This window comes from Dasypus novemcinctus, chromosome 9 (assembly GCF_030445035.2).
Source record: "Dasypus novemcinctus isolate mDasNov1 chromosome 9, mDasNov1.1.hap2, whole genome shotgun sequence".
NCBI lineage: Eukaryota > Metazoa > Chordata > Mammalia > Cingulata > Dasypodidae > Dasypus > Dasypus novemcinctus.
The window spans coordinates 64417298-64444606 of NC_080681.1; the positions used below are offsets into that span (position 1 = coordinate 64417298).

The 27309-nt window shown below is 38.6% G+C and overlaps 1 protein-coding gene across 1 annotated transcript; it reads right to left on the reverse strand.

Moving 5' to 3' along the window:
* Nucleotides 1-11058: 11058 nt before the first annotated feature.
* LEPROT (leptin receptor overlapping transcript) lies at nucleotides 11059-22286 on the reverse strand. Its single transcript, XM_004483670.4, has 4 exons — nucleotides 22178-22286; nucleotides 20109-20184; nucleotides 16763-16949; nucleotides 11059-15554 (listed from the first exon to the last, which is right to left on the reverse strand). The coding sequence occupies exons 1-4, from the start codon at nucleotides 22191-22193 to the stop codon at nucleotides 15438-15440; spliced, it is 396 nt and encodes a 131-aa protein (XP_004483727.3). The 5' UTR covers nucleotides 22194-22286; the 3' UTR covers nucleotides 11059-15437.
* Between the last annotated feature and the right edge of the window lie 5023 nt (nucleotides 22287-27309).

A 27309-nucleotide genomic window follows, 5' to 3' on the forward strand; every position in this document is an offset into this window, starting at 1 on the left:
TGAGGAATCTGGTGGGGAAGTCAGCAGACCAGGAAACTGCTGTGTAAACCCCAGGAGGGCAAGTGACAAAGAGATGAAGAACCTGAAATAACAACTGTGAGTTACTAAACCCCCATTGGCTTGGCCAGACCAGAAGCACAGTTAAGCAGAACACTAAAGACAGATATTCATGGAAAGGTTCACCAATGAGTGCCATCTGCTGGCTGGCTTGAAAACTGCAAGAGAAAAACTACTTTTAGGTCTCTCTTAACCCAAACTCCTGGGAGAAAATCTGCACCCCATTAGTGAGTCCCTGGCCCAATATTGGTAACTTAAGCTGGGCAACTTTAAAGACTCAAAATAAGTTGAACAAAAAACCAAAGAGCCATGAAACAAAACCACTAGGCAAAAGAGAGAAATTGACAATCAGAGTAAATTCACCAACATTTTCAGATGCCTAGACATCAGGAAAAAAAATTATAAGCCATATTAGGAAACAGGAAGAGATGGCCCAGACAAAGGAACAAACCAAATACCCTGATGAGATACAGAATTTAAGCCAAATAATCAATGATAATCATACAAATCTCCTAAATCAATTCAAATAATTGAAGGAAAATATGGCTAAAGAGATAAAGGATATTAAGAAGCCACTGGGTGAGCATAAAGAACAATTTGAAGTCCTGCAAAGTAAAGTAACAGAGTTTATGGAAATGAAAGAGACAATGGATGAGATTAAAAATACATCAGAGGCACATAACAGCAGATTTGAATTGATGGAGGACAGAATTAGTGATATCAAGGACAAAACATCTTCAAGTTCATATGTTCTTGAAAAGACAGGAGAACAGAAAAAATGGAAGAGAGACTCAGGGAAGTGAATGACAATGCAAAATGCACAAATATATGCATTAATGGTGCCCTAGAAGGGGCAGAGAATAGAAAAGGTCAGAAAGAATATTTGAAGAAATAATGACCAAAAACTTCCCAACCTTATGAAAGACATAAATATCAAAACCAAGAAGGACAACACACCCCAAACAGAACAAATCTGAGACACCTACTATTTAGAGTGATAAATATCAGAAATAAAAAGAGGATTCTGAGGGCAGCAAGAGAAAAGCAAAACTCACATACAAGGGAACTTAACATGATTAAATACTGGCCTCTCATCAGAAACCATGGAAGTATGAAGACAGTAGTATGACATATTTAAGGTAGTAAAAGAGAAAAACTGCCAGCCAAGAATTCTGTATCCAGCAAAACTGTCCTTCAAAAATGTGGGTGAGTTTAAAGTCTTCACAAACTAAAACTGAGAGAGTATGTTACCAAAAGACCAGAATTACAAGAGATACTAAAGGGGGTGCTACAGTCTGAAAGGAAAAAAACAAGGGTGAGAGACTTGGAGGAGAGTGTAGAAATGAAGATTATTAAGAAGGGTAAATTAAAGGGTAAAAAGACAGACAATAGTAAGATATGATGACGGAAAGTCAAGGGATGAAATGGACGAAGTAAGTAATGCCATAACAGTAGTAATATTGAATGTTAATGACTTGAACTCCCCAATAAAAAGACAAAGACTGATAGAATGGATTTTAAAAACATGAGCCATCTACATGCTGCCTACAAGAGACTCATCTCAGATGTATGGACACAACCAGGTTGAAAGTGAAAGATTGGAAAAAGATATTCCAAACAAACACTAATCAAATAAGATCTGGAGTATAATACTAATATTGGACAAAATAGATTTTAAATGCAAAACTGTTATAAGGGATGAAGAATGTCATTATATATTAATAAAAGGGGCAATTCTCCAAGAAGTAACTATAATAAATACTTATGCAATTAACCTGGGTTTGCCAAGATACATGAGGAACACACTGGCAAAAGTGAAGGGAGAAATAGCCGTCTCTACAATAACAGTTGGAGACTTCAATACACCACTTTCATCATTGGCTAGAACATCTGGGCAGAGGATTAATAAAGAAAGAGAGAGTTTGAATAATATGATTAATGAATTAGACCTAACAGATATCTATAGAGTACTGTACCCCAAAACAGCAGGATATACATTCTTATCCAGTGCTTATGGATCCTTCTCAGGAAAGACCATAGGTTGGGTCACAAGGCAGGTCTCAATAAATTTTAAAAGATTAAAATATTACAAAGCACTTGCTCTGATGGTAAGAGAATGAAACTGGAAATGAATAATGGATGGAAAAAAGGAAAGTTCTTAAATATATGAAGATTAAACAACACACTCAAACAATCAAAGAAGAAATTGCAAGAGAATTCAGGAAATATCTTGAGACAAATGAAAACAAGTACACAAAATATCAAAACCTATGAGATATCGCAAAAGCAGTGCTGAGAGGGAAATTTAAAACCCTCAATGCTTATATTAAAAAAGAAGAAAGAGGGAAGCGGATGTGGGCCAATGGATAGGGCTTCTGCCTACCACATGGGAGGTCCAAGGTTCAAACCCAGGACCTCCTGACCCGTATGATGAGCTGGCCCACATGCAGTACTGATGCACACAACGAGTGCCGTGCCATGCCGGGGTTTCCCCCTAGTAGGGGAGCCCCACACACAAGGAGTACGCCCCATAAGGAGAGCCCAGCATGAAAAAAGTGCAGCCTGCCCAGGAATGGCACCACACACATGGAGAGCTGACACAACAAGATGATGCAACCAACAAAACGAGACACAGATTCCAGGTGCGACTGACAAGAATACAAACAGACGAAGAACACACAGCAAATGGACACAGTGAGCAGGGGACAGAAGTAAATAAATAATTAAAAATATAAAAAAGAAAAGCTAAAATCGAAGATCTAACTGCACATCTAGATGAACTAGGAAAAAAACCAGCAAACTAATTCCAAACCAAGCCAAAGGAAATAAATAATAAAGATCAGAACAGTAACAAATGAAATTGAGAACAAAAAAAAAAAACAATAGAGAGAATCAACAAAACCAAAAGTTGGTTCTTTGAGAAGATCAACAAAATTGACAAACCCTTAGCTAGCCTGACAAAGTAAAAGAGGGAGAAGATGCAAGTAAATAAAATCAGAAGTTGCGGGGGGCACATTTTCATTGACCCCACAGAAATAAAAGAGATCATAAGAAGATACTATGAACAAGTGTATGCCAAAAAAAACAACAACTAGACAACGTAGACAAGATGGACAAATTCATAGAAACACACAAATGGCTTGCACTGATCCTAGAAAAAATAGAAGCCAACCTCACCCTAATACCAAAACCAAATAAGGATACTACAAAAAAAGAAAATTGCAGACTAATACCTCTAATGAATATAGATGCAAAAATCCTCAACAAAACACTTGCAAACCAAATACAAAAGCAAATTAAAAAAATTTTACACCATGATCAAGTGGGTTTTATACCAGGTATGCAAAGATTTTTCAAGACAAGAAAATCAATTAGTGTAATAAACTACATTAATAAATTAAAGTAGAAAAATCACATGATGCTCTCCATTGACAGAGCATCCTTCTTAATAAAAACACCCCAAAAGATAGAAATAGAAGGAAGCTTTCTCAAAGATGGTAAAGTGCATATATGAGAAACTACAGCTAGCCTTGTACTCAGTGGTGAAAGACTGAAAGCTTTCCTGCTGAGATCAGAACAAGGATGCTCACTGTCACCACTGTTATTCAATATCATGCTGGAGGTTCTAGCTAGAGCAATTAGGCTAGACAAAGAAATAAAAGGCACCCAAATAGGAAAGGAAAAAGTAAAATTTTCATTGGCTGGAAGGGGTAGTATGTGAAAGTAAATGTCAATTGAAAGAAAACTAGAGAATAATCTAGAGTACATATAACAAGTGATTTCAGTGGTTGATTAAGATTGAAGTTAATAGTATAAATATAAGAATGCTCTTCTTTCACAAAGTGCTAATATGGTGATACATGGGAAAACTGTAACTAACGTAACTTATGGGTGATAGCAATATTGTAATATTTTGCAACAATGGCAAGATATTTTTTCAATACTGAGGGACAACAATAAGGGGGTATATGGGGGTATGGGATTTTTCCTTTTGCTGTAATGAAAACATTCTAAAATTGAGGTGATGAGAATGAAAGCCACTGAGTGTCCATTTTTAATGGATTGTGCAAAGCATGGGACTGTACAACAGAGAATCCAGTGGTGGATGGATGGACTGTCGTTAACAGTACAAATATGTGAACATATCCCCCTGAATGATAGCAAATATATAATACTAATATAGGGTGTTAATAATTGGGTAGGTTGAGGGGGAAATACACCAAATATATTAAGATATGGGCTATAGTTAGTAGTAATATTTTAATGATGCTTTTTCATAGTTTGTAACAAATGTTTCACAACAATGCAAGGTGGTAGTGGATACATGTATGGAGCCTTTTATCATAACATGCATGCTTGTTTTGTAAATTCACAAATTTTACTAGACATTTATTGTTTATTTATGTTCATGCATGAATGATACACTTCAATAAAATTTTATTTTAAAATGTGATGTATACTTTCAGTGGAATACTATAAGAAGAAATGAACTGTGGAAGCACATGACAACATGGATGAACCTTGAGGACTTTATGTTGAGTGAAATAAATGTGACACAAAAGGACAAATAATGTATGGTTTCACTGATATGAACTAAACATGATGAGTAAATTTATAGAGTTAAACTATAGAGTATAGGTTAGTAGGAAACAGAATTTGGGTTGAGAAGGGGGAGCTGTTACTGAATGTATGTAGAATGTTTAATAAGGTCAATTGTAAATATATGGTAATGGATGAAGTTGATGGTAGCACATTATATGTATAACAAACACTGTCAATTTATAAATGAGATTGCGGCTGAAAGGGGTAGTCTAGGGAGGTAAATGCGAATTGAAAGAAGATAATCTAGAGACTGTACAACAGTGATTTCGGTGATCGATGAGGATTGTGGTTAATAATATAAATACAGAAATGTTCTTCTACTGTGGGGTGTTGGGAACATAGTGGTGCTTGTAGACTGTGGTTAACAGTGGTATTGTATTTTTGTAGCAAAGGCAAAGAAGGTACTATATCAATGCTAAAAATTAAAGAAAAATATGGAGGTTGGTTTTTTGGGATATGAATATGATTAGGCATTTTTTTTCTTCATTTTCTTCTCTCACTACCCCTTCATTTTTCTCATTAATCCCTTAATGACCAAGAGAGAGCTTGGTCATATCATTTAACCAATCTGTGCTCATTTGTATATCTTTCTACACACTGGAGAAACAATTGAGTTTGTTTTTAGGATTAAATGAGATAAATGTGCTGGACAGAAAAAAAATTAGCTCGTTTAAAGCCCTTTTCTAGTCAGTCCAATGTCTGGGCTTCCTCAGGGACAGCTGCCATCAACTGCTCTTTTTTACCCTGTGTATGGACCATACTCTATTGCTTCTTTGCATGTTTCATATTTTTGTTGTTGTTGAAACTGGACATTTTTAAATAACACAATGCATCAACTCTTGTAATCATCAGATCTCTCCCTCCCAAGGGTTTTTGTTTTTGCTGTTTGTTTACTTAATAACTTTCCTGAACTAATTCTGTAAAACCTGCATTCTTTGTCATGGCAATCACTCAAATCTCTACTTAGTGAGCTGATGAATGGACAGACTTTCTTAAATGCCTGGAACCAATAAGAATTCCACCTTTGCTGAGGTGCTGTGTGTGCATGTTGGGGCATGACTTCAAGTCTCAGATACACAATTTACAACTATGCCTTAGCTTTCACTTCTTGCTTGCACAGAGCTTGAAAGTCAAAGATGTAAAACTTTAAAGCCTTGTCAAGTCTTTCCTGGGCATGCACATCATCCTACGCATATCCATGGCCTTCTGCAGTCCCAGGAATATGTCAAAGCTTTTCAGTGCCTGCTATGTTCTCATTCTCCATATTTAACTTTTGAGTCACAACCCTCCCCCCATCGATTGGTAAACTGTTTTTACCACCTCAGGCAGATGCAATGTTAAACAATTACCACTGACTGTTTTCAACAAATGCTTCCAGAGAAAAGGCTGTTTATGCCAAGTGAGTGCTTAGTCAGGCCAAATAAAGACTGGGGTTTCTAGGGAAGTGTCATGCAGGTCAAATAATGACGATTCCCTGAAAATGATGCTTTGATGAAGCTCCAACATCATCTGCCCCTTCCCCCCCCCCCCGCCCCCCCCCCCAAAGTATGCTAGGCTGCTGGTTTCACCATGAGAAGCTGTTGATTTTTAAAGCTACCTTAGAGCTGGTGAGAGGGAGATGGGAACAGTGCAAACTAAAACACTACAAAACTTGCTGTTCTTACTGAGTCTGCCATTTTTTTGGAATAAATGCTCCTTGGATTTTTTATGCCTTTGGCTAATAACCTGAGCTCTGAAAAAGTAGATGCTGACAATTTTTGTTGGTGTTCTTATTGATTTTCAGAGGTCCTTACTCCATTATTCTTGCTGACATCATCTATTCATTTTATGTAGCACCAGTACTTACCCAGGCCAGTACCTGGTAAATGATAAGTTCCCTAAGACATATTTTATATTATCTGCCTTGCACTAAGTATACAGAAGTGAATATTGAGTTAATTAGTAGTAAAATGAAATCATTATATTTTTATGTCTATTCAAATCTGCTTTTTCCTAGGGCAATTAGTCAAGATAAGGAAATAGACAGTATCCAGGTTTGAAAAGTAAAAGTAAAATTTTCTATCTGCACATAACATGATCCTGTATATAGAAAATCCTAAGGAATGCCCCCCCCAATTTAAGAATTAATAAACTAGTTCAGCAAGATTATAGGATACAAGAACAAAACTCAAACATCTATTGTATTTCTGTACATTAGCAATGAACAATCCAAAATGAAATCAAGAAAACAATTCCATTTATAATACCATCCAAAAGAAAAAAATACTCAAGAATAAATTTAATGAAAGAGATACAGAACTTATATTCTTAAAATTATGAAACACTCTTGAAATAAATTAAAGAACTAAATAAATAGGAAGATATAATGGATCAAAAGGTTTGATATTTTTAAGATGTCAATACATCCCAAATTGATCGACACATTCAATGCAATCCCTATTAAAATCTCAACTGGCTTTTTTGCAGAAATTGATGAGCTGATGCTAAAATTAATATGGAAATACAAGGGACCAGAAAAGAAAAAACAACCCTGAAAAAGAAAAACAAGTTGGAGGACTCATGTCTTAATTTCAAAACTTACTATAGGGAGCAGATGTGGCTCAAGCAGTTGAGTGCCTGCTTCCCACATGGGAGGTCCCAGGTTTGGTTCCTGGTGCCTTCTAAAAACAAAAGGACAAACAAGCAAACAAATCAAGGCAATATGATACTAGCAAAAGAACAAACATATAGGTCAAAGGAATATAACTGAGAGTCCAGAAACAAACCCTATATTTATGGTCAATCAACTTTCAACAAAGGTGCCAAGATAATTCAATGGGGGAAATTTTTTTTCAACAAATGGTGTTAGGACAACTGGATATCCCCATGCAAAAGAATGAAAGTAGACCTTTACCTCACACCAAGTGAAAAAATAGCTCAAAATGGATTATGGACCAAAAAGTAAGAGAAATCTATAAAACCCTGTGAAGAAAACAGAGAAAATCTTCTGATATTGAATTAGGCACTGCTTTTTAAGCTATGACATAAAAGCACAAGTGACGAAAAATAAAGAAGAAAAAATAAATTGAACTTTGCCAAAATTTAAAATGTTGTGCTTCAAAGGACATCAAGAAAGTAAAAAGAAAAACCATAAAATGAGAAAAAATATTAAGTCATATAATAGATAAGACTTATACTTTACATATACAGAATATACACTTTAAAAAACCTCTTAAAACTTGACAACAAAAAGACAAACAGGGAAGCGGATTTGGCTCAACAGTGTCCGCCTACCACATGGGAGGTCCAGGGTTCAAATCCAAGGCCTCCTGACCGTGTGGTGAGCTGGCCCACATGCAGTGCTGATGCATGCATGGAGTGCCATGCCATTCAGGGGTGTCCCCTGCATAGGGGAGCCCCACGAGCAAGGAGTATGCCCCATAAGGAGAACCGCCCTGCGCAAAAAAAGTGCAGCCTACCCAGGAGTGGCACCGCACACACAGAGAGCTGATGCAGCAAGATGATGCAACAAAAAGAGACACAAATTCCCAGGGTTGCTGACAAGAATACAAGTGGACACAGAAGAACACACAGTGAATAGACACAGAGAGCAGACAACAGCTGGGGGGGAGGGGAAAGAAATAAATTAAAAAAAATTTTTTTTAAATCTTGAAAAAAAAAAAGACAAACAACCCAATGAACAAAGCACATAAAAATTCTTGCCCTCACAGACAAATTAAGTGGGCAAAGACAGGCAATGTAAATATGTAAAAGACATACATAGGTATGATTATTTAACTGGCATAGAGAAAATTAAGGAGACAAAGTGGATAGGGAGGAAGTTTCTATTTTAAGTAGTATGCTTGGGGAAGATCACAACGAGAAGGTGATATTTAAAGACCTGAAGTGAGCGAGCAAACTGTGGGTATCTGGGGTCAGTGTCAAGGAAATAGCAAGTGCAAGGGTCCTAGTATGGAAACTTATCTCCTGTATTTGTAAACAGTTAAGGTGTCCAGTGTGGCTGTAGCAACTAAAGTGAGGGAAGAGTACAAGAAGCTAAATACAGAGAGGTAAAGTAAGGGGAAGGGAGGTTGGGCAGACCTCACAGGGCTGTTGGGATCATTGAAAGGACTTTAGCTTTAACTTGAAATGCGATGAAAACCATTGGAGGAGAGAAGACACATGATCTGATTTATATACTGACTGTAGTATTGAGACCAGGGGGAAGGAGGCAAAGGGCAAAGGTGGGGAGAACAGTTAAGGAGGGGGTGCAATTCCAGGCAAATCACAATGGGGTCATGAACCAAAGCAGTGATTAAGTTATTTTGCTTCTGGATTAATTTTGAAATAGAACCAACAAGATTTCCTGATGGATTGCATATGGGATATGCAATAAATAGAGGAGTCCTGAAAGACTTAAATCTTTTGACCTGAGAAACTGGAAAGATGGGGAATGTCAGGAACTTGATTTTGGATACACTATGTGATGCTTATGAGGCATCCAAGTGGACACTTAAGCTGGCAGTTGAATATACAATTCTGGAATTTAGGGAAGAATTCTGGGCTGGAGATTAAAATGTGAGTCAGCTGCATACAGAAAGTATGTAAAAATGAGACAGCATGAGATCACCAAATTTTAAGTTTAGATAGAAAATAGAAGAGGATTTTGTTGAACAAATGAAAAGTTTACTCCTTATGTATGCTATATGTATTAGAATTTTCTATTTGCTAATCTCAAGTATATTAAATCTGTGGTGAGTATATTAATCCTTTAGCCAGTCAGGAGACTAATTAGCCTTCATAAATACGCTCTTTGCAGCACCTTGCTCTCATTTTTTGTTGATTTGTCTTAGGTCAAAAAATCTCACCTACAAGCTGCTTGTGTCTGGGTTTTCCAGGTTGCCTTGACAACCACTATACAATGAGAATTTATTTGTTTAAAGTTTTGGAGGCTAGAAGGCTTGCTTCCTCCTTGGGCCAGTAGTGTTCTTGAAGATGGCTTGCCCAATCCTTGAGGTTTCTGGGGTTGTATCTCTGCTTCCAGTCACATGGCTCTGTCCTCTCCTTTCTCTTCAGGTTTCTTCTGACTTCTGGCTCCTCCCTGTGGTTTTGTCTGAATGCCTTCTGTTCATAAAGAGCTCCAGTAATCCGGGTTAAGACCCACCCTCGCTCGGTTAGACACACCTTAACCAAAATAACCTTAGAGAGCCTATTCAATGGGTTCATGCCTGCAGGAATGTGGATTAAGGTTAAGAACATGTTTAAATTGGGGTACACAATTCAATCTACTTCACCATGTATCTGCCCACAACCTTCAACATCCTCTTACTGATAAATGGTAGGACAAGAGGAGCTAAATGTTGGCACCAGTATTTTGTGGGACTGTTTTAGAATCTCTAGCTAGATGGTCTCAAGGTGAGCAAAAACTTCCTTAACAGGAAACACCATGTGTGGGAAAAGGGAGTAGGTTACACAGTGTTCTAAACCACAAACTGTTAGGACTCGAACTACAGGACATCAGCTTAGGTACCACTGTGAGACACACAGCAACACCAGCTGTGGTATTTTGAATAAATCAGGCACCAGATTAAAACCTTTATTTAAAGCTCATTTGACTAATTCTCGTCAGTGGTAAGTGGATTTTAGCAAAAGCACTGTCAAGGAACTACAAATGGCACAGTTGCAGCAGTGATGGCTACAAGTGCTGGAGAATTCTGGATTTGTTGAGGTAGATGCAGAATAAGCATACAGGTTGGTGTAAGAATCATGAACCTTTACAGAATATAGTGATATAATTAATTCCTTTCTCAACTGTGGAAGACATGAAAATGTTGAGGAAGAAGCACTGGTGCCTGCATGCTTTATAGGATTATGTAAAATAATTATCCAACCAAGGTTGACCTGGTGGTTTTATTATTTAATTATTCTGAGGAGAAAACTGAATGTGCAAGTTTTAATTTAATAATATTGAATAATTAATTTGGAAGTGTGTGAAATAGTTATAATTATCCAGTTTTGATAAAGATGTATTCAAAAGTGAAAAGATAATGCACAAAGCCTTCAATTGTGTTCTCCAAATTAGCAATATTAAGACCACTTTGCCTATATATATATGCCCAATAGTGAAGATGAATAATTGTTCCAAAATGGTCATCCATTAAATTTTTTTTGTCTAGTAACTACATGGAAATTTAAAGGAACTGAAACTTACTTTCTACAAAATTACAATTTAAAGAAATGTGGGGAAAATCTTGACATTTAAATTCTTTGCCAACTTTAGTTCTTTTTTGAAAAACAGATACTTGTTTTCTACTTCTGCAAAAACAAAGACAAAGAGAATGAAACCTGACTGCTAATTTAAATGGAAATTTTTAAGAGCCACTGCAGGATGCAAACAGGGAAGAAATAAAAGTCCAATTATCATGAATGAAAAGATCTTTTTATTCACATTCCAAGGACAAAATACAAACCACCAACAATAAAAAACAACAGAAAAGTATAATAAATCTCAAAACAAAAGATGCCATATTTAAATATCAGGTACATGATTTTTTCCAGACATGTCCATTCTCAGCCTCATATTAGGTATCTCAAAGTATCTGTCATGCTGTCTAAAGGAAAATGTTTATGTCCAAACTCTTGAATAAGACAAGTTTACTTGGAAACTGTTTTTGTCTTATGGACATCTTATCTTATAGTTAGGTTGATATTTTGAGAACTCCACCAAAAATTTAACTCTACATTCAGTTGAGCAATGCAAAGAAATAACTACCGTGGTTTCTTTATAATAATCTTAACTGCCTAAATCCACCTGTAATACACTGGCTCTTTCCCAAATGCATGCATAGGAGGACAAATTATTCCTTAGGCAGTAATTCTGTATCAGTGTGTTTTCTGTAGTATACAAGACTCTTTTTAAAGTGTTAAAAGTTTTTCCCCTCTTTCAAGTACAGCAAATTCTTCACTATCCCTCCCCATGTCCATCATAATGATGGCAAATGTTCACCACAGCAAAGTTCTAATTAGGAATTAAGAGTCCTTCCAGTCAGCAAAACATTCTTGGACTTCTTCTCTTAAACTCCAGTAAATATAGACTCAAAAACAAAGTAACATTAAGATTATTCAATCAAAAGTACTAGGAAAATACAGCTGCTGATCTCCTTTTTCAAAGGCATTCCAAAGCAAAAATAGTTTCTTTAGTTTAATAATGTGCATAAAACCTTTGTTAAAGTGCAAATGACAAGTTTTATTAGAAAAGTAATCATCCTCACCACACATACATAATGCATTCTAGAGCAATCTTGAGGATTTTTCACATCATGCTAGGGGTTACACAGATCACTGCTCTACTCCAATAACCTTGCTATTTGAAAGCAGATTCTCTCATGAGCTATCAACACTGGAAGTTTTGCAAATAATGTCTTACAGGAGGCAGAATGGAAAAGTTAAAATTAAAATATACAACTTATATTCATCTACAGAAATATTTCCCAGTTGTGAACTAATTAGAGTGCTCAGAAAATATTAGCATTCTCATCAATATTTTGGTTACATTATGGCACAATACCTGAACTGTGCAATTTTGGAAAAGGCACATTTTTGTGACATCTCCTGTGCATTCCCCCTGAGAAGATAATGAAAATGATTAATATAATGTAAGAATTCAGCCTCTAGCAAAGTCTTCATCAAGGAGAGACCTCAGAGTTAAGATATTCTGAGAACTGTAAGAATCTGCAGGTTCTTAAGTGGAAGAAAAGAAACTGAAAAATAAGACCTCTCTAAGCACTCACCCTGAGGAAGGGATGCAATGGGCCCCTGTCCCAAAATAGTAATATCCTTCTATAACTGCTGGAATGTTTTTTTACTTTACTTTGAAATACTGCCATCTTTCTGTGAACGAGTGAGCTACTTGGGCTATGAGGCCTGTGCTTATTTAAAAAAAAAAAAAAGCAGCTGCAGCTCTCCACAGTACTGCACAATGCAGGTGGATCGACAGGTTTCAGATGTGAGCAGTAATCACAGGGCATTTATTCTTTCCTATGAGGAAGCGTGATTAGACTGCTTTCTTAATGCCACATGACATCAGATGTAGTAGAGAAGGAAAATTGACTGGTGTGAGCAGGAAGGTGGGTAATTTGGGAATAAAAGAACCTTAGGAAGCTGGGCAGGCTAGGAGGGAGGTCTCAGGTCGGAGAAGCACAGCAAAACTCACAGGAGTGTACACAGCCACTAAGGGCATGGAAATTAGGGCATTAGGAGGTGAAGGATGTACAAAAATTGAAGGGAGAAGATAACAATGACCTTGTTCTAAGGAACTGAGGTTGAAACTTGCTTTCTCTTTCCTCCAAACTGTTCACACCACCTTGTTTTCAAGACTCAGGCAGGTGCATAGAGTGTTACAGGTCAGCTCTTTAAGTGTTTACCCTACCTCTGGAAGCTTAGCCTGGAACTCAATCACCAATTTATAATATTGTTTCTGCGGGAAAAGCATTTCAAAATCTGCCTGTAAGTCAGTTGTTTAGAACACGATAGAAAACCCCTTCAAAAGGTGGAGATTACCTACTTGTATGTAATTCTTCAAGAATATTTTCAGTTAAAGATAGTAATCAATACACTTTGAATCTCCAAAATATATTCTAAGATATGCAGAATAAATGATTTTTTAAGGAAAAAATGCCCCATATTTGTGTCACCAAGATGGAACTTTTGCATTGTATATTTACATACAGCAACGCCTCTGATTGGCATTTATTACTTAAATGATACTTTGGCTGTGCACAATATATGTCTCCCTTTTCAGACACATAGCAAATCCAAAAATCTATCACTTCAATAAACCATTCCATTATTAGGGAATTCTATATGCAAGTGCTTTATAAAATTCTGGAAATATAGTGAAGAGGTAATGCTTTAAGGCTTCCTGTTAAGGCTACCTTGGTTATTTGAAATGTGTACAAGCAACAAGGCACGTTTTGCTTAGGCAATGTAAATTATTCACCATTGCAATCTCAGGGCAAGAAAAAGTTATTACAAGTCAATCTAGATGCCCAAAATTGGATCTTAAAATTTATTGCTATTAATCCATTGCAGGACAGATTATTGATCAAAATTGTCCATTTCAGAGCACAAAGAAATTCTCATTTTCTTAGTTTTTCTGCAAGGCTACATCAAAATAAAGACTTTAAAATTAAACTTTTCTTTTAGTGTCAAAAGTGAAATTTATTATAATAAGTACAAGTGTTATTAAAAATGATTTTATAAAGTATATAATTTTTCTAATAAATATTGGAAATAACAATTATTTATATACAATTGTTAAACATAACAATTGTTTTGCTAAAAACAAAGTCATGCACTAGGCTAAAAAAAAAAAAAACAAAAACTTTGCACACTATCCTTTTCATTTATCTTTCCCTGATCCCAGCCTCATAACAGAATATGAAGGGATATGTCAATTACTCAGATTTAAACCTCAAAGTTTAAGTGATTTAAATGTATGTATTATACATTGTTTTAAAAAATCATTGGTTATAGTCTGATCAAGTTTCTATTTCCCTTATTTCCATTTCTCAATAGGTCTCAGATAGAAAGTCAGTCATGTCAGAAAAACTAATTACAGGGTCCAACATGAAATACATTCTCAGTGATTCTTTTAAAGGTGGCATGAGGTTATTAAAAAAAATAAAAGGTCCTACAGGGCATGAAAAACAATGAGTCCATCAACATGTAAATAAAATTAAGCAGTCTATCCTCTGCTTGCTTACTTGGCTCCATGTGTCTATAGGAAGAAGTGAGAGCCATTACAAAGTAAGGACAAATCAAACTGCTGGGGAACAGGGGTGTGGTGAGGTAGGAAAGGAGCTGGGAGAAGTGCCAGATTATAAAGGGAAATAAAAAAGTATTATATCTCTACTCTTCCCCACGCTGCTAGTAGCAGGGACTGGTTCCAGCCCCACCCCTCCATTGCTTCCCACTGGAGCTTTCCAGCTGCTCTGTCCCCCTGCACTGTGAATCAGCTACTCCTTTCAGAGGAGAGGTCACAATTGTTCCCTACCCAGAACCCTTTGCATAAATGTGAGGTACAGCCTTATATATTAAAATTTGAACATTTGGCAAATACCAAAGAGTGTCTAGACTGGGCCACAATGAGGGCAGGTGAGACAAGTTTTACAAATGAGCAGCTGATGCCCTAGGAGATTAAGTGGCTCAACCAAGGGGAAGATAAGGAGGCTAGGTGTAATATTTATCCATCTATGAAGGAGCTTCTCAAATTTGTGCATACAGTTCACTTGTGAGCTCATCAAAATGCAGTGGGTCTGGGGTAGGGCTTCAGATTGCACACTTTTAAAAAGCATCTCAGAGATGATGATGCTCTTGATCCATGAACCACACTTTGAGAAGCAAAAGTCCATAAGACACAGAGGGAGCACATCGGTCTTTCTGGGCCATAAACAAATCTTGCAAGTTCTAAGCAGATCGAGACCTAGTCCCATGTTATCTGCATACTCAGGAACATCCCCAGGCAAAAGGCCTTAATGCATTACCGGAGTAACAGCTATTCACAAGGAGCATGACTACATGAACAGCCAAACAAGTAATATTATTCAACTTGAGTAAATGGTAAGGACTATTTGCTGGGAATAAAACTAATCTTTTACATATTTCATCCTCCTTAAAGTGAACATGATATAAAGGTATAAAAAACAGCATATTAAATTCCACAGTAAAATGTCACATTGCACATATGTACAGTTACTATGAATTCTAAGACATTCAATGCATTTTTTCAGAACAAAATGCTACCACTGCTCCCAGCTAAAATCGTCTCCTCTTCCAAACACAAGGAAAAAACCTTGAATCGTAAGGAAAATCACTGCATTGCCAGCCAGCACCAGGCCACAGGCCCCCCACTGGATCTGAAACACAAAAAAAGAAGGGTTAAATCTTTGTTTTCTTCATACTGTGCTATTTGCCAAACTGTTATTTCCTGCATTAGAAATATCCAATGAAATATTACACAAAGCTGTTAAAAGGCTCAATATTGTAATAGGCAGAGAGACACTGAACTAGTCAGTAATTGGTCTAATTACTACCATGATGCTTGTTAATTAAGTCTACTACCATCCTTAACATATTACCCATTAGACATAGTTCTCTATTGTTTTCACAGACAATGACTGCTCTAAGCTACATATATTTAGCAAGATTATGAAAGGTCCAATTAAATATTGGGTACTGAAAGTTCAGCATGCATTTCCTTCTTTCATGGCAAAAAGGTTTTGGGAGAATGATGGGTTTCTTTTCTAGGCAAGAAAAGAAGTTAAGTAATAATCCATATAGAAATGAAAGCAGCTTTCCAACTTGGCAGATGAATTTTACAGAAGCACAATTGGGGGTGAGAGTACCCTCTACTGGGCATTTTTTTGTTTTAATTCAACCAACAAAAATACCAATAACAGTTATTCACAAAAACAAGACTTGTACAGATCAGATCAGATCTTCAATACTCCCAAATAAGAGTTTCACAAAATTGAAACAGAATGTATTCAGGGGAGAGGGGATAAAAGCAAATAGAAAGAAAGACAGTGAACATCACAGAATTGTGTGAATTTTACCCATGATGTATGTTTTGGAGACGAAAAGAAAATTTATATTTGATGTAAAGCTATCATGTTATTCACTATATCTTCCAGTATCTCCATAGTTGTTTCACAAAATATGCCTATTGTGTTGAGTTGAGAATCAAGTACATGATCCTATTTGCAGGACAAGAATTTGACATAATCTTTAGTTTGTAACCAGAAAAATATTGCAAATGTAATCTCTGTGGATTGCTCTGAGATTTAGGAGGCAGAGATCAAAGGACAATTGCAAATAATCGCTAAAAGTAGAAAAAGCAAGAAATAGCATGGTCTGCCTTGAGGTTTTAGCAGAAAGGAAGGATGTTCTGAAAATATGGCCAAAACATTGATAGAGGTAGATCAACAGAAATACAGAAACTCAAAAGACATCTAGCTGTGAGTATAAAGTCTAAGTAATAAAAATGAAACTGGGACCTCCCAGACACAGGCTTTTGCAGTCAACTCCACAACAATTGGGCAAAACAACAGAAAGCAAAACTTACCACAGCCATGCGAGCAAGAATAACAGGAAATCCAAAGGCAGAAACAACAATTCCAGTAGTGAAGAAATATGCCAGTTCCCGACAGGCACTACTTGTCCCGTCAGAGTCATATGTGGCCCTTTTGGCAATGAAGTGGGGAATGGGGGAGATGGCGTGAAAGATCAGGACAAACATAGGCCAGTAAATGCTGTCAGTTGGACCCAGAAGAAACCACAGAAAGAAAAGTTACAGTTACATTGTAAACAAAAGACATACTATTGTTTGAAAAAAAACGCTATTTTATATGCCTATGTCAAAAAGTTACTTATTCAATTATCAAAATTAGTGTGGAAGATGATTTCTACCTGGAAGAGATAAGAAGACAGAGTGAAAATTTAAAAATTACTAATCCATTAATACATAGGCAGTTTATATTGTGTTAAGAAACAACTGCACAATGTGTAATTCAGAACTTCAGATTCTGTTTTATTGACCTGTAATTTCTTCAAAGGCAGAACTTTGTCTTAGTCATCTTTGCTCTTTCCCTGCAGGATATAGTAGAGTGGCTTGCACATGCTAACTCAAAAAAGACCTGAGCGATTGCATATTGAAACCATTTAGCAGTTTTCTATCACAAAGAATAAAATCCCAATCCCTTGCCCTGTCCTACAAAGCCTTATATCACCTGATACTATCTATTTCTCCCATTCATTCTGTACCATCTTCCCTTCATTCATGTAATCTGTAGCTATACCAGCCTGCTTCCCATTCCTTAAACACAGATGCTTTGGGGCCTTTGCACTAGCTGTGTTCTCTGATTGGAATGCTCTTCTCTGGATCTTCTCATTGGCTGGCTCTTTCCTATCATACAAAATCTAAATTAGATGCCACATCCTAAATGTGGCTTTCCCCATCACCCATTCTAAAGGACTCCCAACTCACCCTCTAGGCACACCACCCTCTTAACTTTCTGCACAGCATTTATTCCTATGTGATATTTTCTTGTTTATGTAAACAAAAATTTATCTTGATGAATCACTGTTTATCTCCAGCACCTAGAATGAGGTATTTCATCAATACATGTTAAATGAATTGAAATAATAAATGGATTTTAAGTGTGTGAAGCATGAAAATAAATATGCTCATGAGCAGAAACTTTAATCTTTATTATAATTTAAAAAAACTGGAATGCAAAAAAAAAACCCACCTATTTTCTTTCCAAATTTCAATGTTTTGCCTTTCATAAAAATTGCCATCTGGTTCCCAATTACATTTGCTCTATCAGGCATTTATTAGGCTTCATTTCATGAGGGAAAAAAATCATAGTCATGACTCATTTTTATATCTACACACCACAGTAATACATATCACCACAATACTGTGGAAACACAGATCCACCCAGATAGCCTGTCCGTCCCTCTAAGCAGGGCTGGGGGTGAAATCAGGCTATAACAGATCCAGGAAGGCTGGAAAAGCAGGGAGGGAAGTCCCTTCATCAAGAGGATTCAAATGAAAACACTGAGTTTGGGTTCCTAAGCTTAAAGTAGGGGGATAATAGTACATTACAAGAATCACCAAACATTACTGTTGGAAAGGACTTTTAGAGAGTCTCTGGTTTAAAGCTCTATTTTACCAGTGGAGGAAACAGATACACAGAAGGGAAGAGACCTAGAATAGACTCATTTGTTGCCTGACATGCCCACAGCCAAAATCTCTTCATTCTTCCTGAAATACAGAGACAATTTTCTGAAAAATGATCTAAGAGACTAAGTCACCCATATCCACCTAAGAGAAATGCTAATGTAGAAACAACCTTGTTTACACACAAAATTTAAACATTAAATTTATTTTAGTAGCAGTAATGAGTAATTTTCTTACCTTACAGAGACATAACATATCCCAGAGAATTAAAACACCTGGATTGAAAGTCAGTTGTGGAATAATGGAAAAACTTCTGGCCAAGGGAGTCAGAAAACAAGTTCCATTCCCATCTCTGCTACTTATTGCTGTGCAATCTTAAGTCTTTACTCGGGGTTTGGGTTTAATAGTACCTTACATCCCTAATGCTAGAATATAGTAAAAGTTGTGAAAACCCTGGACAAATATAAATTATTTGCTTATATTGAGATCCCTCTTATATCCAAATAATTTGTGATAGTTAGCCAAGACTGGCAGGATGCATTTGAATTCATCCAGCGCAAAACAACCAGCCCCAGCTGGCCTGAATCGCATCATTTTCTAATCAGTTGCTCAAGCTAGTCACCTGAGTGACATTCAAGAACTAGCTTCCTTCTTGACCCCTGACATCAATGAACAAAACCTTCCGGTTTTACAGCCTATATCTCTCTCCCCCAGTCTCTCCGTCCTACTGCCACCACACTAAACTTTCCCTGGCTTATGATAACAGTTCTTCATTCTTCCTGACTGTGGTCTCAGCACTTTCTTTTCTAATCTCAGCCCATTAACACCACACCTCCCTCCAGTCTCTTTCTCAACATTCTTCCCCAGCTCCTACTGCCCGAAGAATAAAATCAACAGCATATAGAACCCAAAGGAACAACCCCTTTTCCTGCCGCTCCCAACTGCAATTGAAGCTCTACCATAACGAACCACATGTGGTTTCCTGAACAGTGTAAGCGTTCATGTCTGTAAGCCTTAGTATATGGCGTCCCCACCTGAATGGCCTCCTTCCTTACTTTGTTTCTACTCACATCTCACCTTCTCAGAGAGGCCTTCCCTGATTACCCTCTCTGTGCCCTCACCTGTCTTTATTCTTCATAACACTTCTAATCCTGACAGACTATACATTTGTTTATCTGTTTATTGTCTTTCCTGCCCCCCTGGATGATAGATTCCTAGAGAGCAGAGCCTTTGTTTTCAGGATTTGTTACCCTTCAATTCCCACAACAGTGGCTGGCATTAGATAGGCACTTGACAAAGAGCTGTTGAGTAAAGAAATTTGTTGAATGTTCCCTCTGCCTGAAATGCCTTCCCCTGTGTCATCAGCCTGATAAACTCTTATTTATCTTTCAAGTCTCAGCTCAAACACAGCCTCTTCTATGCAGGTCTCCCTGACTCTCCCAGGGAATTTCAGATGCAGTTTCTCTAAGCTCTCACTGTATTCTGCACTCCTCTCCACTAGGCTGTCACCTTTTTGATTGAAGTGTTTGTCTCTCACTCACAACTAGAATTGTAAGTTCCTTGAGGACAGGACTGAGTCTCTTCATTCTCATATCCCCAGTACAAAGCATAATACTGGTCCAAGCAGGAATCTGATAAATGCTTTAAACTGGCTGAACTCTCTAATACCCATACTAATATTGACAAGGGCACAAAATAGAGAATAGTTCTTTCTGAAAAAACTTACCCATAATCCTCTAAGGCACATCCCAGCATAAGAAAAGTCAGCCCAATAGCCCCACTGAAGGATAATGCCACAAGAGCTGGGAAAAATAAAACCAAGAGTTAAAGGTCACAGAGAAGTGGTTGCCAAGGGCCAGAGAGAGGGGGAATGGAGAATGATGACTAATGAATACATAGTTTCTTTTTGCGATGATGAAAATGTTCTGAAATTAGTAGGGATGGATACTAAAAACCACTGAATTGTAAATTTTGAAAAGGTTAATTTTATGGCATGGGAATTATATATCTCAATAAAAAGTTTTAATCAAAAAAGCATTGAGAAAAGGTAGCTATTTATTTGATGTTACATTTGATAAGCAAATGACTGTCATGTCCACCACTTTAAAATCCTAAGGCGGAAAAGGTCTCAAGTAGTTCCAGTACCCAACCCCTACCTAATGTCGAATTCTCTCCATATTGGTCAGGAAAGAGATCAGCCAGTCAGTTTGAACGACTCCAGGGAAGGGAACCCCACTACTGCCTAAGGCAAGTCATTTCATTCTAACAGTTTCTAAATGCTGAAAGCCTCATTCCTTGTATCCAAAACTGCTTCCCTGTAATATAAACCCTTTGATCAATTTGCTTCCGCAAGCCATAATACTTCAAATACCATAATACTTCAAATACCTGAAGACTGCTTTCACATCTTTACAGAAACTGTTTCCCAACGAGTATTTACTGAATAAAGACATTTATTTCCTGAATCTGCTAAACATCAGGGCATATTTGCCCTTGTCAGGCTTCTGAGTGAGAGAGAGAATACCATGGCTGTTAAAAAGCTAGGACTCTATACCTCTTCCCTGTGTTCTATTACACTAGTCTCTTACGGTTCACAACCATATCTCTAGTTGAATTTTTTGGGCCTTCTATCTTTTCCCCCAACACACCTCCCACCCCAGGACTCTCATCCTCTGCCAGCTCTTAAAATTTGAGTTGGCCAGGACTCCAGCCCCATCCCTCTTATTTCACACGCTCTCACTGAGAAACTGCAAAGCTCCTACAAGGGTCCAGCACTGATGCTATAAACCCAGAAGAGGTCCTAAGAACTTAGGCCTGCACCTCCAACTTCAGGCTGGACTTCTCTGCTTGGAGAGCAAAGAAAGCTCTCAAATTCAACATGTGAAAAACGGAACCATCATCCCGCCTTAGAGAAATGACACCATCACAGTACTCCACCTTCCAGAGAGACACCAAGTCATGGTGATTCAATCTTTCAAGATCACTCAAACATCATTCAAACCTACCCTCTTCTCTAGAAGCCTCTGCCACTGCCCTAGTGCAAGCCCACAGCATCTCATTCCTGGACTCTTACAAGAATCTAACTGCCAGTAAGCAGAGTGTTCTTGGTACCCCGTTTCTATCAACTGCCCCAACAAAAAACAAGTATTTCACAAACACTACTTTCTTGTCTGTCCATATGAACAAAGAAAACATTGAGGTAAGTAGTCATGATTTCCACCAAATCTAGACTCCACAATTAGGGGAACACAGCAAGTCTGGGTGCTTTGCATTAATGCCCGCCAGCAGTCAACATTGTCCAGTTGGAAAAACTACTAGGAACAAAACGATTACGTTCCGTAATGACAAAAACAATGGAGAAAGAACCAATGATTCCTCTGTAGGAAATGGAAAACTCTGCAGAGGCGTAGGCATAGACAACTCCGGAAGCGAAAACCTTATTTTGAAACTCGGAAGCGGGGAAGCGGGGAAGGCTCCGAGGAGGCGGGGAGGTGCGGCTCCCAAGGCTGGCCTGGGGCCCCTAAGGAGCGGCGGCTCCTTTAGGCGCAGGAGACGCAGGGCGCAGGCGTGAAGGCCAGCGGCCCGGCAAAAAGGGGCGGCAGTTCCCCCGGGAATCCCCTCCACCTCATCCCTAGGGGCTAGAAGTGCCGACGGCCTCCCCACCCAGGGAGGCGGGCACGGTGCCGGGGCTGCAGAAGCCCCTTCCTCTCCGCGCGCGCCCGCAGCCCCAGGTTCAGCCCGGAACCGAGGCGCGAGCCCACCGCAGCACCAGCGAGCCGGGGACCGCGGATGTACCTTTAACGCCCGCCATGTCTCCCGAGCTGGGGCCGAGGCTGCTTCCGGCTTCCTGCCACGGCTCGGCCCGCCCTGCCCAGGGGCCGCTCCGCGCATCCGAGCCCGTCCCAGCCCCGCAGGGCCCCGCCCCCCGCGGGCCCAGTGCCCGCCCCACCTCGTAGAACCCCCGGGCCCACGAGCCCGGTGCCCAGGCCCCGAGGCCCCGAGACCCCGGCCCCGCGCCCAGCGCCCGCCTGTCGTCTCCGCCCCCGCCCCACGTTCCTCCGTCAAGTTCAAGCCTGGGAGCTCTACTCGGCCCTCACCGCTGGGTTCCCCCGCTCAGACTCCCTGCGGCTGCTGCGCCAGCACCGGCCAGGGCAGAGCCGCAGCCCACCCGGCCGAGGCCCAGGCCTGCGGGTCCTGGCTAAGGGTGGAAACCCTGCTTCTCCTAAGGGGAGAGCGAGGAGAAGGGCGGAGGAGGCGAAGCTACAATCGAAGGGGATGGAAGGCACACCCACATACTACTTACCAGCATCACGATCGATTTTCTTAATGCCAACTTGGGTTTGCGTGCGTGCCTGTCTGCGTTTAACGTGGCTGTGGCCCTGGCTGTGGCAGAAGTGCGAATGCGGGGACCAGAGAACAGACCTGAAGAGACATCCTCTTTTAAAATCTTGGTGTTTGTATTGATTTGCCTTGGATAGCAACTTGAGCGTTTTCTCCTTTGCTCCCTGGTGTCTTTATAGGCAGACCAGATAAGCATTTTTGTGTCCTAGATTTTCATGCACCTTTAAATAAACAGCTATTATTATATCTTGGAGCCTCAAAGTCTGCAGGCAACTTTATTAGGCCAATTTAGACGTCAGAGGGTCATGCATACTCACCTTCCTGACAGGAATGGAGAGTTTTCTTTTGGGAACAATCTGGAAAAGACATTAGAAACAAAGGGTAGAATTTGCCCGCTTCTCACAGCTGTTTGGAGGAGATTGGATCATGGGCTATTTCCCCTTGATTGTAGCCGGATATGCACTCCATAATACCACACCTTGTCCCTCTTCTGTTGCTTTTTTTATGAACTTTCAACAGGACTGAAGAGAAAGCCAGGTTTCCCCGGCTGAGAAGTAGAAATTCTCACTACCGGAATCGTCTTTCAGGATTCGCACTCAATTTACTTTTGCAAAATTGCACACTTAGCATATTTTTGTCTCCCAAAAAAAGTTTACTTTCCTGTGAATTAATTTTTCTAGCTCCTCACGTTTCACTTCATAGAGGGAGGGTATACTTACTAAAAACATTTTTTTGCTAATAACCTGGCTCACTGCAGACCCCTGGAGAGGCAGTATTACAGTACCTTCTTTACCATGTTAATCTGCAATCTATTAAGTTCACTGAAAGCTTCTGTTTCCCTATTTTGACTATAATATTCTTTCAGTGCTGTAAGAGCTCTCAGGGGAACACTGCATATCAGCCAAACAAATATCACAGAAAGGAAATTATTTTGAAGAAAACTAACACTTCAGAGGTATAGTGTTGGATTTTGTGCTTTCGGCTTCTTGCTGGAAGAAGTGAAAAGCAAAAAGATGAGGTGTTTGCCGCAGGGTAATAATGTCTGGGATCAGAAAAGTACAGACAGTATTTGTCTCCAACAAACTTCCTGCCCAGACCACCTGTCCTTTCCTGTTTATCAAACACATTAAAGGTAGCCATTGTGCCAGAGACTTGAAACATCTCCTGGGAAAATCTGCTTTCCTCTTGCCAGATGTTACCCTGGAAATTTGTTTTTCCATTTACCCATTCCACATTTCATCAAAATACAAGACACCAAAAACAAAGAAACTCTAATATCTGAACTCTATCTCTGACATGCCATCAGTATGTATGTGTAAGATCTGTGACTGTCAACTTCTTAGGATGAATTTGATATTCTTTCCTTGCACTCAATGCTGTCACACTATGGTCTAGGTTATTATCTCCTTTTTACAGATGGGAAACTAAGGCTCCTATAGTAATTATTGAGTAGGGAAGTTGTTAAAGGTTCCCTCTCATTAGGTTGGCAATAATTCACAAGCTTTGACTCAATCCCCCAATGCATATTTGCATTGAGGAAAGACAAGCCCCCTCCTCCCCACCCCATAAGCCTTTGTGTCTGAAAGCACAGCACTTCCCCAGCGGTTGAACAAAGAAACCACGTGGAAATAGGAGTAAAGGGAGATAGAGACCTTCACTCCCTGCAGATCAAAACAATACCTATTCCTCCAGCATTTAAAGAAAACATAACTCCCTAACCCACTATCCTCTAGCCATACAAGGGAAATTTTCCACCTCTAGGCTTCCTATTGGCCCCTGCGCCTCACTCGGACCCTTGACCCCCTCCCACCGACTATCATTTCCCCACCTAGGAATGTACTGTATAAACTCAACCCCCCCCCCTCAGGAGTGAGCTGAAGTCTATTCTTCAGACCCCCTCAATTGGGAGAGCCCCCCAATAAGTTTCCTGCCTGCAGTCAGATCAGTCTCCATGTCCCAGTGAGCGCCATTTTTCTTCAACAGAAGTTAAGCCCCAAACTGTTCAACTCTAAAGTAAGATGGTTAGCACTTGTGTTATTCCCCTTAGTAGCTCTTAGGCACCAAGGCAGAAACTGTCAAAGTAATTAGAAAGAATAGTAATGCTTTATATTTAACAAGGCATTCAAATCCATTTGCTGATTTATTATAATTTTCCCTTACCTATTAGTATCTTGCATAAAGTATACATAAAATGTTGGATAAACTAACAACTCCTAATAAGTTCACCAAATATAATATCATCTCTCCCTATCCTACAGAAAAGATCTAGGCTCAACACCCCAGCTCTGGGTAAACCTCTCCATGCTTCAGTTTCCCAAAGTAGGATTTATAAAACTTATCTCTAGAATTTGTTGAGGATTAAGTGAGAAGACAGTGCATGATAGACATCTGTCACTGGGGGAAGCTCCCAAGTTAGTGCCTAAGTTAAATGTAAGTATGATACAACACTGTTGAAATCAGTAAATGTTTTTCCTTCCTCTCAACCACTGATTTTTGTTTACACAGCCAGTCCCTTTACAGAACCTACCATGTGAAGTGTCTTTGCCATTTTACATAGACAGATCTGTCAGCCCAAGGAGGGAAGAATAAGAGCTAAGGCACTGGTTACTTTGGTTGCCTTTTCCTGCTCCTATTACCCACTCCCCACAACCTGAGGTTCCAATGTATTCTAGCCCCAGCATTGACCAACATTGAAACACTATGTCCTACCTACTACCAGTAACAGTAATAGCTACTATTTACTTAATACCCACTTAATAAGAGGTAGTTTACATATACAATCCCTAATTCCTTTATGGCAGGGTAGTTAGGATTATCTCTATTTTACAGTTGATAAAATTAAGATTCACAGAGTTTAAGAAATTTGCCCAATATGACAGTATGTCAGTGGCAAAACGAGAATTCAAATTCAGTTCTTTTCATATCAGTTAGACATAAATATTCATCTTTTTGTGTCTGGCTTATTACACTCATCATAATATCCTCAAGTTTCCTCCATGTTGTAATAGGCCTCCCCAACTGATTTCTTCTTACAACTGAATAGTATTCCATCATATGAATATACCACATCCTGTTTAGCCATTCATCAGGAGACACGTAGGACACTCGCTGATATGAACTGAATACAATGAGTAGAATTATAGAGTTGGACTATGAGGTGTAGGTTGGTGGGAGACAAAATGTGGGAGGAGAAGGGGGAGATGATGCAGGATTTATGTAGAATGTTTAATAAGGTCAGTTGTAAATATGTGGTAATGGATGGACTTTGTGGTAACACATAATGAGTAACAAACACTGCTGATCTATGGGTTTGATTGTGGCTGATGTGAGCAGTCTAGGGAGATTAATGTTAGTGAAGGACAGCTGGAGGATAATACAGGAAATACGCAACAATTATTTTGGCAGTAGATGAGAATTGTGGTTAATAAGATAAATACAGAAATGTTCTTCTACTACAAGGTGTTAAGAATGGGTGATACCTGGGAAAAATATAACAAAAGTAATTTATAGACTATAGTTAACAACATTGTAATGTTGTTGTAGCAAATGCAAAGCAGGTACTGTATTAATGCTAATAGTCAAAAAAAGAATATGGGGTTTGATTTTGTGAGATATGAATATGATTAAGCATTTTTTCCCTTTTTTTTTTCATTAATAAGGAGACCTTGATCATGTCATTTAACTAATTTGTGTTCATCTAGATTAGAGGAACAATTAAGTAAGCAGTTGGAATTAAATGAGATAAAAGAGCCTGGACAGAACATTTTAGGAGTAATGCTTCCATAACTTGTTGAGCTTCTTTTTTCTGTTATTTTATTTTTTTGAATTTGAAATAAAGTTTGAATATTTTAAAAAAACACAAAAAACAAACTCAGTGCTTATGGTCTCAAACCAACACTTTACCTCTCTGCCCAAGCAGCATGGTTTATTTTCCGAACAATCAAAACTTGACCTAAATTTCTTGGTAGGTGTTTCCAGCAGTGAAACCATCATGTTGCTGTTATAACTGTTTCTGAAATTTGACTTCTGTGTTCATTCATATACATCGGTGTTTCATCAGTGGCATTAGGCACTAGGACACAACGTGAACATTCTTCCTGAAGTAGACGGTACAACAATGGTTTAAGTGCTTTAGTTTTGCAGCATTTGTTTCCAAATTAACATGCTGCTTTTGTCCTGAAAGGATTAAAATATCTGGGATTTTATTTCTTAGACAAAGTCCCACCTCCCAAGATCAATTCTTTCATGTCCATATATGAATGCACTTTGAATATCATTACTATCATAGCTAGGAGGACAGGATTTCTATGCTAATTATTTTTAAATATGTATATATTCATGTAACATGATTGAGAGATGATCACATTAGCAAGCTCACCAAAGTGTACATATGTGTATGAAGGTGGGAGTGATTAAAGTATAAATCCAGAAATCCTATCAGGATTTGGTACATTTGGCACAAATGTATTTTATGCTTTTCATAATCAGTCCCCATAACTTTCCTTAAAAGTAGATCATGTTGGAAGTTGGAATTCAAGCTTGTCATCATATTCCTACAAGTGCAAAAATAACTTAGGTTTCTACAA

Excerpts from the sequence above, each read along its gene's own strand:
- LEPROT (XM_004483670.4), bottom strand. Across the intron at positions 16,950-20,108 it reads TGTGCCTTAGAGGATTATGG|CATTTACTGGCCTATGTTTG; the intron begins GTAAGTTTTTTC and ends TCCAACTGACAG. Across the intron at positions 15,555-16,762 it reads TTCTTGCTCGCATGGCTGTG|ATCCAGTGGGGGGCCTGTGG; the intron begins GTAAGTTTTGCT and ends TTTGTGTTTCAG.